The sequence below is a fragment of the Eleginops maclovinus genome, chromosome 17 (assembly GCF_036324505.1).
Source record: "Eleginops maclovinus isolate JMC-PN-2008 ecotype Puerto Natales chromosome 17, JC_Emac_rtc_rv5, whole genome shotgun sequence".
In the NCBI taxonomy this organism is placed as follows: Eukaryota; Metazoa; Chordata; class Actinopteri; order Perciformes; family Eleginopidae; genus Eleginops; species Eleginops maclovinus.
In genome coordinates this window covers 15,251,308-15,264,770 of record NC_086365.1, presented here as the reverse complement: position 1 = coordinate 15,264,770, position 13,463 = coordinate 15,251,308, and the positions used below count along the sequence as shown (strand labels likewise).

Sequence of the window (13,463 nt, the reverse complement as noted above, 5' to 3'; positions counted from 1 at the left end):
CATGGAAAACAAATATGAAAAACCTGTTTCTGTATTTGAATTGTATTTGCATATATGAAATGGAAAACGTGTGTGTGCACTTGTGTATTATCAGACTGATCTGACCCCATATAGGTTTGCTCAATGAGGAACTCCACAAGTGTTTTTATATAATATATATATATATATAATAACATTATCAAACCTTATACTTCATTGAGACCAATGCTCCTCCAACGCCCTGATTATATACAATTACATAAAGACAACATTGCACTAATTACGAATGATTGCATACATGAGTGTTTTTTTTTCTATTTAACCATGAGTCAGACGTTTTTCTAACTCCCTTTTGACATGGTAATTCATCTTCTTCTTCTTGTTCTTGTTCTTCTTAAAACAATCTCCCATTCACATCAATCCACAGGACCCCCCCCGTCCTTGCCTGCTCCAGGAACTGGTCCCATTCTGGCCTGGAAACTGGTAGCTCTGTCTGGAAGTGGTTCCAGAACCTACAGACCGAAAGGACAGATTAACGTTTAAAACATGGACCATAAATTGGCGTGTGTTTCTTATTTTCTAAGACCGGTGTCCTAAGCAGAAGTTATTGCCGGTGTGTTTACTTGTGATGGTAGATATCCGGGTCTCGGCTAATGTGGTTCTGGAAGCCGATGTACAGATCATCCCAGAGGCGGCCGTTCAGCACCACAGATCTCATCACACTGATCCTGTTTTTCAGCTTTTAGGAGAAAACACGACAGACCGTTCAAGGGTTGCAGAGGTGGGAAATATTCACTCAAGTACTGTACTTAAGTCCTCACATTTATGTAATGCTACTTAATACTTTTACTTCCTCACATTTTGGAACATTAACTGTCCTTTTTACTACATTTACTAACAGCTCACCAGCTACTGTTGACATATCAATTTCCTTTAGCTCTCTGGTGCTCTGGCATGTCTCACCTCAATGTAGGAGTGCTCTCTGCCAGGCCTGGCGGTGGGAAAGGACTGATCCAAAAAGTCCACCAAGTAGTCGTAGCCACCAGAAACGGGTTCAAAGTTGTCATCTGTCTCGATCACCTGAAATAATCATGTGAAAACATTTGTTTATTCTTAATTAGCAAATGTTAGCGTGCTCAAATGCTAAGCTAAAGAAAGTATTTATTTGGCCTTATTCATTCTTCTACAAAAGCACAAAGACAGTCTTCTATGTCAAGTTCAAATATTTACCCGCATGACAAGGTTGTAGTCTTGAAATCCTGCCCAGGAGTAATAGAATTGGATCCAGCTTTTATGTCTGAATATCTCAGAGCCAATGGCGCTGTTCAGTTCATTCACATAGAAGTCGAAATCCCATCTGTCCTTGTAGATTTTTGCATCAGCTGGGGGATCAGTGATGGCCTCACTGTGTTGTGTAGTAAAATAAATAGACACAAACAAAGAAGGTGAACTTGTGTTTGGTTTAAATGATCATATTAAAAAGGGCAAGCTTTATATCTTTTGTAGTCTGCTAACAATTCCATTTGTTAATGCTAACTTTGGCTAAGCCCAACAGGCCTTAGTTACCTACTATTGCTTAGTCTGTCAAGTTTTCTGTTCTCAAAAGTCACAAACTTACATTTCACACTCAAAAAGTTATGTGTTTTAATAGTGCATTGCTTTCCGACAAAGGCCTTTTTAAAAGTGACAAATTTACTTTTTTGCGAGTTATAAGAAACAACTGTGGCTGGCAAATTTTGTAAGCCATAGCTAAATAGCCTATTAATGCTAGCCGCTAATGCTAAGTCTAAATGTAACATTGAAAGGACATCGATAGCTAGCTAGCTTATTCATGCTAATGCTAAGTCTAAATGTGCCAATTAAGGACAGCCATAGCTAGCTAGCTTATTAATGCTAACCGCTCATGCTAAGTCTAAATGTGCCAGTTAAGGACAGCCATAGCTAGCTAGCTTATTAACGCTAACTTTGTAGGATTGCTTAAAAGTGCTGTCAGAACCATGTATATGGGCATTGTTTGCAGATTTAATGACAACATACTATTTTGCTAAAAGACAAACCCTAAATGTCTTCAAAAAAGGACAGTCGTAGCTAGATGGTTTGTTAATGCTAACTCTGCTGTCAGACATTCATTTAAAAACAAGAATAATGTAAATGAATTTTGCTTGTAGAATGATGTGTTGAACAATGGCCTACTCTAACACACACACACACACACACACACACACACACACACACACACACACACACACACACACACACACACACACACACACACACACACACACACACACACACACACACACACACACACACACCTGTTAGTGGGGTCTCTCAGAGCGAGGCCGAGGTCCAGCACACTGCCTGGTTTGGGCGTCCATGTCTTGATGTCTGGTGCAACCTTGTTGATGAGTGCGTTGAGGTCATCTGCCCTGTTCTTGGTATTTGTTTCCCTAATGTACCTGTACGCACACACACACACACACACACACACACACACACACACACACACACACACACACACACACACACACACACACACACACACACACACACACACACACACACACACACACACACACACACACACACACACACACACACACACACACACACACACATTAGGGACATACACTAACAGAACAGTTATATAATACAAAGATACTAACATATTGTTCTGAAATAGGCCACTTGAGACATCATTTTGCCGTGGTGCATCGTCATATGCACCGCTCTTCCTTCGGTAAACGATTCACATATATGATTGGTGGTTGCAAATCACAGTTATTGGGACACTTATTTCATGTGCTTCTCTCCAAACTGCACATTAACTAAGTCTGATTTAGAGCTAAACACGCAATCTGCATTTTTCAACTGGGAAAAAGACTTTTCAAGCCTATTCCTATAAGAAATCTGAGCAAGCTCTACCTGTCTGATGGATGAGCCTCCACAAAGTAGCCAGCGAACGGGCAGTAGATCTTGGGCTCCAGGGACTTCACCAGCCCAGATTTGTAATTCAGCAGCTTCTTCCTTTCATTCTTGATAAAACCTCCCTTCCAGGAATCTGGTGACAAACATGAGGGCATCACGGTTATTTCTTCACTGCGGGGCTTATGACACATACAGTTTGTGGGGTGAACAGCACTCATGATACTCCCTTAGTGCTCCATTAGGGTATACCTTTCTCTTTCAGGCAAGAGTAAATTGATATGCTGTACTACCAAAGTTCAAAATAAAGTTTTTGTGTGAATTCATGGTGTAGAACCTTCAAATTTCAACATAGAGTGGTTTGTAATGAAGCAATATTTATGACCACTGAATGGAGTCTCACCAGTGTATTTCCCCCCAAAGAAGGTCATGGGGAATCCAGAGGCTCCTCCAGCAAAGTCACTCATCATTAAGTCCACATTTTTGGGTAACCTGCCTCCATTTGGCCTGGTGCAGTCCACAGAGTTCAGGATCATGTGACCTATAGCAGAAACACATTTAACCCTTAAAATGGTCATTCAATATTTTGGAAAATTATTTGGATTGCTATTTTATACATTACACCGATATTAAACCATTATTACACGTATATTACAGACTTATTTTACCCATGTAACACCAATATTACACCCTTTTAACGCCCTAATTACACTGGTATAACACCCGCTTTACACATGGACACAGCTGTCAAATCTCCCAGGATACAGAAACCATTTAAGGGTTAACAACCCAATCTTATGGAAGCCATACATCTCTTGTACTAACATTTAAAATCAAACAAAAATGCACCTTTATAGTCAACAATGATGCAGGTGTCCATTTCGGGATGCACATTGTCCATCAGGATCATGAATCTTAGGTGTTCGTTTACCTGAAGCAGACCAAGGGGCGGTGTAATGAACAATCAGCAGAGTGTGTCAGTTTATATTCCATTATAGCAGTCTATATTTACACATATTTTATGAAAGCATTTATCGTTGCGTTTACATTTTGCCAGACTCCAAAGGGAACAACATTGATGTTGGTCAGTGGGACTTGGCTTTGCTCCAAATACCTGTTGGACAACAAAAGTTGGCATTAAAACACATTTAAAGAAAAACATCCTTTTAAATAACAGATGCAAAGTGAGCTCAAAGACTCTACGAACCAGAAGACAGGTCTTGACGTGTCCCCAACATAAATGGGTACATCTGGCCTCCTCTTGGCCAAGTCTTTCAATGTTGGGTAACTACAAAAGAAGGGCCGGTTTAAATCACAGATATATGGATACTGTACTGTCTGTCTGTCTGTCTGTCTGTCTGTCTGTCTGTCTGTCTGTCTGTCTGTCTGTCTGTCTGTCTGTCTGTCTGTCTGTCTGTCTGTCTGTCTGTCTGTCTGTCTGTCTGTCTGTCTGTCTGTCTGTCTGTCTGTCCTACCCACCCACCCACCCACCCACCTACCCACCTACCTACCTACCTACCTACCTACCTACCTACCTACCTACCTACCTACCTACCTACCTACCTACCTACCTACCCACCCACCTACCTACCTACCTACTTACCCACCCACCTACCGACCTACCTACCTACCTACCTACCTACCTACCTACCTACCTACCTACCTACCTACCTACCTACCTACCTACCCCCCCCACCTATCCCTACCTACCTCCTACCTACCTACCTACCTACCCTACCTACCTACCCTACCTACCTACCTACCTACCTACCTACCTACCTACCTACCTACCTACCTACCTACCTACCTACCTACCTACCTACCTACCTACCCACCACCCTACCTACCTACCTACACCTACCTCCCTACCTACCTACCTACCTACCTACCTACCTACCTACCTACCTACCTACCTACCTACCTTCCTATGAAAGGGTTTACCTGAGGTGGTCAGAGTGCATGTGGCTGATGTAGATGAGATCTGCCGAGCACAGTCTGTCCATGGCGTCTGCTGGCGGCTCATGGAGGAGCCACCATCCTCGGGCAAAAGCAGGACCCTTTAACCAGGGGTCGAACATGAAGCGCGTCGTCCCTAGCTGCAGCTCCACGCAGGCGTGGGTCATGTACGTCACCTGGGTGGCATACGAAACAATACACAATCAAATTAAGTCAAAGGTCAAACTGCCGATGAGGGCGTTCTGAAGTGCATTCAACACTTTTTCAAGATGTCACAGTCGGGTACATACTTTCACTTCTCCTTCCTGGAGCTCCACGGGCTCTCGAGGGTCCGCCAGCCAGGGGTCTACGGGGCTCAACTCAACCAACTGAAGCCCCCCGTCATCCAAAAACTCCACTTCTGAAAATGACATAATACACATGCTGAGCTGGTGTGCGTCGGGTCCTGTCTGCTTTCCCGTGGCATAGGTCTGGCCTTGGGGTGTGTTTCTCCATTGCTTCAGAAGTGTCCATAACATTTGATGTATAGATTCAAGCATCCAACATTATATTTAAGTAACTGAAACCATGACAGAAAACAAATCGCCATTAAATAACAAGTGAGAAGATGGAAATCACTCACACCAGCTGACAACATTTTTCCTATTCATTATAATTAATTCAATGTATATAAAGCCCCATGTTGGAGTCCCAGCTTATCGGATGTGAATACTTGCACTTAAAGGTTGGGATTTGATGCTTTTGCTTTAAAATATTTGAGCAACGTTTGAGTGTTTACTTTAACTCCTAAGGACATTTTCCAAATTGAACGTTAATTTTTAAGTACTATTCTCAACGCAGAAATTGAGTATTCCTACAGTGTGGTATTAGTATTTAGTTACTCAAGTAAAGAATTTGGATACTTTTTCCACCACAAACATGGCTTTTGATTTCCATAAACACTAGGTGTGTCTCACACTGATGCTAAAAGGTGATCTGTATGAACTGGCAGAGAGCAGTGAGGCTAAAAAAATACAACAAGTAACAAACATGGTCCAAAAACATTTTGACATCACAACTTTAAAAAAAAGAATCCTTTATGTTCTATTCTGTTATGTATTTTATAAAAACAGGGAGTAAAGCATCACAGAAAAGGATTTGGCCAGCTCAGGCATCAATGGTACACTTTCTATTAGATATTTTATTTGTTGCTTTTCAACAGCGCTCAATGGGGGCCAGCACTTTCAAATCAATAGCAATCTAAGTTTAAATAAACAAATTCATAATCTGGGAACATTTAAAACATGTAGATTACGCTAAATTATATATAAAAATGTATTCTTTTCAAAAGATAATAAATGGTACTACTATTGCGCAACCCTGTGTCTGTCTTTCCTAATGATTGATTGAATTATAGGAACAGGGATGCAAATCAATGCTTCTTTTTTTAGCTTTATCATATAGGAATTCATGCTAGCTGCAGAATGTAATGCTTCTTTTAAGGCAGGTAGTTATTTACCTAAAGAAAGATAACTCTGAATTGAATTTGTCTTATCGTAATAATGAGTAACAGGGTTGAGCGGGTAAGAGTGCCACACTTGTTGTAGACTGAAAGAACAAGAAAAATATGAACAATAAAAGAGAGGACAGAGCTTTGGTCTACCCATGGCAGTAGCACATGGCTTGATGATGCTATTTTACCTGTAGACTACATCATTTTATTTCAGTTGTATTGTCCTGTGTGAACCAAACTGTCATTCATTCATTCATTCTGCTTTACATACTGAATTACCCCACAGGGTTAATAAATGTACATCTTATCTGAACTCATCTTATCTCCTGTGTTTCGTTCGATTTACCGTTGTTTCACTTCCTCTGCCAATCAAAAAAGGTTACGGGGTTGCGCGCATTTTGAGGGAATAGGTTGATGATTTAACAAATACAATAGAGATCTATCAACGGAATAATAATTAAAGAAGTTGTGTTTGACATGCACATCGATTACCAAGAAGTTGGGTCAAGAAAACACTGCCGTTATAGGGGGTGGTTTTGATCTGTTTTCTATTTTAAATAATATTTTGGAACCACTTTTTCTGCAACTGTATGTCCATCTTGTCTCAGGACAAGTGTATTTTACACAACAAGTGCATGTTTTAGCATTTTGGGCATGGATTATTTGAATTTTAACACGGGGGCACTTAAAATGTGCTCCAATTCTGGAATGACCATTAAAACGGCCCAAGCACTTTCCAGAAGGCATAATTAGATTAGATAAGATTAGATTCAACTTTATTGTCATTGCACAGAGTACTAGGACAACGAAATGCAGTTTAGTATCCAACCAGAAGTGCAAGTAAAGCAGTAAAAGTGCAGAGAATGTATATACATATGAAGGTAGTGAAATATAAATAATAAAGGATATGAACAGCTCGAATAAGGTATGTGCAGTAGAATGGTAAAAAGTAAACAGAGATGAGTTTAAGGTATGTATGAGTAAACAGCAGCAAGGTAGTGCAAATGGCATAATGTATGTAAAGTGCAGTTGAATTCAAGTGATGGTAGAGGTAGAAATTGCAGAATGAGGTAGGTAATGAGGTGCTGAGGTAGGTACAGTGTATAAACGGAATAAATATAAAGTATGTACAGTAGGGTGCAATGATGATAATGCAATGACATAGAGATCACACAGACCAGTATTTAATGACATCTACAAAGGAGAGGACGTAACTCACCGAGCTCGTCCTGTGTGAAACTGTCAGGTGGATTCACATATTCCATCGTTGACACATTTAGCTTCCAGTTGTGCTTAGTGCATTTAACCGTCCTGTGGAGAAGGAGACCGTCAGTTGCAACAGAAGTCATGCAGACGCTTCATAATCTCAGCTCTGTGATTATGCCACACACAACTCAAGAAGGTCACAGCACGACGCTGAAGTAAGCATCCGATTCAGAGCTTCCGATTCGGAAGTTAAGGGGAAAGTTAAGGGATATTTAATTAACAGCGCGGAGCGACCAATCCTCCACATTATCCCAGAGATCTAAGCATTCTTCAGAACACAGTTCAGATTTGTGAAAGCTTTATTTTGATGTCGCGCGCTGTAATGAATATCCTTAACTTCGCTTACTGCCGAATCGGAAGCTCTGAATCGGATTGGTAATCAGTGGTCGTCAGGGAGAAATGCGTAACTTTTTACATGTTTTGTTTCCTTTTTATTTAAGTTAACAAAATAATGTGTAGGGTTTTTCATTTTGACCCAGATCAAAGCGGCTATCACACAAATTTAAGATGTACACATGCCGTCCGCCATCTCGGAGAGACAATGGCAGTAAATATGATAAACATTCGGTAAATAACAGTATTCATTTTTTCTAGAACGTACGAAGCTGTTCCCAGGATTGGCTTCCCAAGTCTTTTATTATAAAAACATATGTGCTTTCATTCATGAAGTCATCCCGATTAGAAAACGTTATGACACGTCAGTTACTAGTTTACACTTTACAGCATACTAGTTCTTGAAGAAGGTATAATCAGGGTGCGATTAGACAAAAAACAGAGGGGGGGTTGTTTTGAATTTATCAGGACAAGTAAAAAAAGGGAGATTTCGCTGCTTTTTTCACATTCAGACCACATTAGACCAGGTCCTGATCCAAAACCACTATACCTAGACTCATGAAATCTGGACTACACTATCCCTGCGGACAGTTCGGCTGCAGTCTTTCATTTTATTTTGAAAGAACAATCTGAAGAGTGATTTACATTCAGGACCTGGTCCAATGTGGTCTAGATTTTTTTAAAAGTAGTGAAATCTCACTTTTTTGCATTTTCACAGCTAGAATAAGGTTTCACAAATAAGAAACAGTATTATAAAGAATATTTAGACTCTCTGGGATAATCTAGGCTAGATAAATCGGCTATGCAGCGATTCAAGAGGTTCAAAAAAACGGACGATTGGTCGCTCAGCGCTGTAAATGAGATATCCCTTAACTTTCCCCTTAACTGCCGAATCGGAAGCTCTGAATCGGATGCTAACTTCAGTGTCGTCAGGGAGAATAACTTGGCGTATACTCTCTATTCATCCATGTCATTTTCCGTTATCTCTTTTTATATAATAACAAAATAAATGTGTAGGCTGTTTGTCATTTTGACCCCCAGAACAATGCGGGCTATCAGCCACAATTTAAAGTGTACACAGCCGCTCTCCTCTCTCTGTGAGGAAGACAAATGGCAGTAAATATGATCAAATATGTCGGGTAATAATACATGTATTCATTTTCTTCTCAGATTGTACCAGAATGCATAGTTTCCAGGATTGCTTCCAAGTCTGTATTTTTATTTAATACAAAACATATGTGCCTTTTTCATTTCATGAAGTTCAATCCCGATTAGAAAACGTGATGACCACCAGTCAGTGATCACCAGTTTACACTTTTTACAGCATACTTTAGTTCTGTGAAGGGATATAATCAGGGTGCGATTTGACAAAAAAACAGAGGGGGGGATGTTTTTTTAAATTTATTCATAGACAAGAACATTGGACTTTTAACTTGCATAACTAGGGAGAAAAAAACGCAAAAAGTAGACAGGCCCTTTTTTCGGGTCCGTGGATTAGTCCCCATCACAACATGGCAAAACTTTTAATAACCCATACATGGATTTCTATTCAACGTCACAAAAACATGCGTACGCACTAACAGGCAGAAAGCACCATAGAACAGCATCAATGCTCTCCATGAAAAGACCCTCCAATTAACTTAAATCAAACACTCAAAATAATTCACTAAATAGCACAACGTGCTGTCAACACTCAGGGACAGGTCTGGAAAACTAGACAAAGTAAACAGTCGGCTCTGGTGACAAATTTGTGGTGGCTTTTTCGTTTTTCCTATCGGGGCATTGTCTGCAGCATTTCGGCCCTCTTCTATCCACAATTCTGCAAATGGGTCCTGTAAAGTAAGATGATATGCTGCTCTGAACGCGTTTCATGTTTGGTTCAGCGCTGTTTTTCCTGCGAAGTTCCCGCACAAAAATGTTACAATGTTTTTGTGTTCGATGACGTTCAGAAATATGCACCGTCTGCCAGAAGGCTGCTGAATAGCCTACTCTGATGTAAAGACACTGAAGATCGTTAGATTTCAAGAGTTTAAGTAGGCTAGCAGTTAAGTTGCATTCATCGCTATCAAGGGGGGGGAAATCCTTGTCCCCACCGGAGATAAAAATAATTTAGCAGAGGTAGGGATAGGAAAACCAGAGGGGGGGAAATCCTCACCATCCCCCCCTACAAATCGCACCCTGGATATAATCGGCCTTGGATGGCATATATATGATTTTGTCCCAACTTTGGGTCGTGATTGATTGACGAAGGACATAGTGGGTCCTGAGGCTTGACCAGAGCCATTGCATTAAATGATCGTGATGATGATAAAAATCCTTCGTGTGAGCCGGGCTGCATTTCCTCCCATCGGATCTGATACAAAAACGAACCAGTTGTTTTTGTAGTTGTAAACTCACGTGGATTAAACCACATTCATTTGTGTTAAATAAAAACGAAATACGATGTTTTGTTAAATGATTACATTTCACTTATTTAATGCAGAATATGATTATATCCGTGGCAGTGGGAATAAAAACGAGATGCTATCGTAATCAGAGATAAATCCCCCTTTCATCTAAATAAACATGTGTCCCGGGAGATAAATGTAATGCCGTCAGTTTTCAGGTAAAGCCACGACATCAACAGTTACTTCTGTATTCTACGGTGTCGTTATTCTCACCTCCCGTATTGCTTTTAAACCCAACAGTTTTTATGGATAAAATAAGTTGTATAATTAATAACCAGATGCATGTTTTCTCACTATTTTACGCAGAGAGACAACAGGCTGCTGTGTCTGTGACTTGAAATGAGGGGCTACATATGTCATAAAACAATACAACTAATTGAAAACACAATAAAATAGGAGGAAACTTAAATTCATGCTCCTATTTTCTTTAGCAATGGTTGTGTACTTATTTATATTTAATTTTATTCTATTACTAATCCTTTTAAATTATTGCCTTTATTATTATTATTATTATTGTTATTATTATTATTGTTATTATTGTTATTATTATTATTGTTATTTCCCCACTAACTAAGGGATTGTGATTCTGATCTGATAAGTAAATGCTACATACGGAACATTTCATTAGTGGAATACTACACGGACTCACCTGCCGTCCAGGTCCTCGATGTCTTTGATGAACAACCCTCCTTGGTGTTTGCATTGGTTCTTGCATGCTTTAAGAACATCGATACTCTTGTCTTTGTAGATGATGTAACATTTACCATCCGCTGGGTTTTTCTTGAAATTGGCCCCCTCTTTGAGTGAGCCCACCGCTTCAGCGTCCAGCGAGAACAACACCGTGGCACTTGTAGAGGTCATTTTTTCCTGGAAAAATACAAATTACATTTTAAGTAGGGATCAAAATGTTTACAGAGAGACATTTTCTAAGAACTGCTTACAAAGTTTTTTTTTTCCAAAGAGCTACAACCTACCTGTAGCTACCGACCGACTTAGAGTGAAGTGTAGTGAAGTATATCTTGTAGCGATGTTTGTGAAGATGATGAAGAAGTCTCCGGAGACACCAGCTTGTATATAATAAGGTCTATTACAACAGCATAGTATCAGACACCAACACGGGTGATGCCGGGTTCTCAGAGCCAATTGTGTAAGTCCCTCGAACAGTCTTTGTGCATACACTTTATAGGAGAAATGTGGGTGTGTGTGACAAAATGCGATGTTCTATGAGGATGTGTCCCCAAATAAGGTGAGCTATACGTTAGTCTTTGTCTTGCTCATCCCCTGACGTAGTCCAGGTGTTGTTTGTCACTCTTTCCCACCCAACCGTCCTCTGGCCTCAGGGAGTATCTGCCCTGATATATCTCCAGATTTAATACACCACATATTCCCCCCTTCGAGACTACACAGAGTCTCGAAACTAAAATAATAAACCATACATGACTACAATTTTGATATAGGTAACAATTCCTCCACTACATGCTTTCTACAGCATAACTTTAACACTAATATAATTTTATGGAATGTGAGAGCGAAAAACCTGTCCGACAGCCATCTTCCCAAGTTACCCTCAAACAAGCTAGACAGGAAAATTCTCTTACGGCCCCTCTGCCCTAGGCGACCACACAAAGTACTCCAGACCTAACAAAAGGAGGAACTCTAATTATTTACAACAATAGGTGTAGAATGTAACCTAAGCAAATACATATGGAAACCTCAGAAATCAAAATCGAAACGATGTCCAAATTCTGGCTGGTCGACCCATCGCACCTTCCAATGGACCTTTCCCTGCCTACATCCAATTTCCCTAAGCGTTAAAGAAAAAGAAAACACCTGAGGTCCCAATATATCTACTCAATACCAGATAACATCATTCCCCACACATTGATACAGTGACACTATTATGGACGTGTAAGTATAACTCATACAAATATATATATATGCAAGAAAAAGACACAGTAGTGGTTCACACTGCAGCTCCTCTGCAGCAGCGTTGACGACTCTCAGTGTAGGGTCGCTCATATGTCGAATCCGAACACTTTGTCATAACGTCCTTGTTCAGAATCCTCCAGTCCATTTTAATTGTCCAGTTTGAGTGTCTGGATCCCTCCAGTGTACATTCCCCCCTTGTCCTTATGGAAGGAGAGAAAAACAAAAACCAGTATCTTTGCAGAAAACAACAGATGCAAAGTAAAACATCAAACACTGATTATAATGTCAGATTCACGATCTCATATTATTAGAGGTTATGATTTCCATATTCCCCCCTAAACCTAGAATCCCCCAGTATAACTACCACATGACAACACTCTAATAGATATTAAATGTCATGAGCATATCAAAATCGGACGTTCACTATGGATATTTCTCCAGTAACTTCCCTTCTATCCATAGGCCTACTTCTGCCTCGTCGCCATCTTTACTAGCCACCTGTAATAATGGCATCTGAGATGGATCACCAGGCATCACAACACCCACCCATCTCATTATCATCGCCTTTGCGAAGGTCAATAACAGTGTACAGAAACAGAACATCGCACATAATGATATAAGCACTGCCACCATGACTTGAACCAATACTGCTCCTAGCGGTCCGAATTTGTTCTGCAACCAAGCATTTGCAGACCATCCTGCTCCTTGTGATGGGCCAAACTCATCCCTTATATGCTTCAACGCGTCTATCACACTAGTTATGTTGTCCGAACTATCTGGAATTAACGTGTAACAAGCGTCTCCGGTTAAATTCAACGCCACACATAGACCACCTTGTTTGCTTTAACAATGTCAGCCTATGGCTCTTTTGAGTATTGGATAAGAAGACAAATCCCCTTATGGTTTGATTCGCAAACCCCTGCAAGGTATAAGTGATATTATCAATGTGATCCGCCAAAAATGTCACCCCATACCATGGAAATAGCCCTATACCCCATTTTTCTCCTATACTGATCCTCCAATGGTAGGATTCCAAATTATGAAATTGTGCCAACTCGCTTTTCTTTCTACCTTCGGAGAGACTATTAGATTGATTCCTATCATGTATTCCCTCCGTTTGCATAGAAAAGGTCTCA

At 40.3% G+C, this 13,463-nt stretch overlaps 1 protein-coding gene across 1 annotated transcript; it reads right to left on the bottom strand.

The window, feature by feature from the left end:
* Positions 1–128: 128 nt before the first annotated feature.
* Positions 129–11,535, bottom strand: cmah (cytidine monophospho-N-acetylneuraminic acid hydroxylase). Its single transcript, XM_063905808.1, has 15 exons — positions 11,373–11,535; positions 11,048–11,265; positions 7,572–7,663; positions 5,151–5,260; positions 4,846–5,036; positions 4,112–4,192; positions 3,952–4,018; positions 3,754–3,835; positions 3,308–3,445; positions 2,905–3,040; positions 2,295–2,438; positions 1,210–1,384; positions 943–1,059; positions 603–718; positions 129–491 (listed from the first exon to the last, which is right to left on the bottom strand). The coding sequence occupies exons 2-15, from the start codon at positions 11,257–11,259 to the stop codon at positions 374–376; spliced, it is 1,779 nt and encodes a 592-aa protein (XP_063761878.1). The 5' UTR covers positions 11,260–11,265; positions 11,373–11,535; the 3' UTR covers positions 129–373.
* Between the last annotated feature and the right edge of the window lie 1,928 nt (positions 11,536–13,463).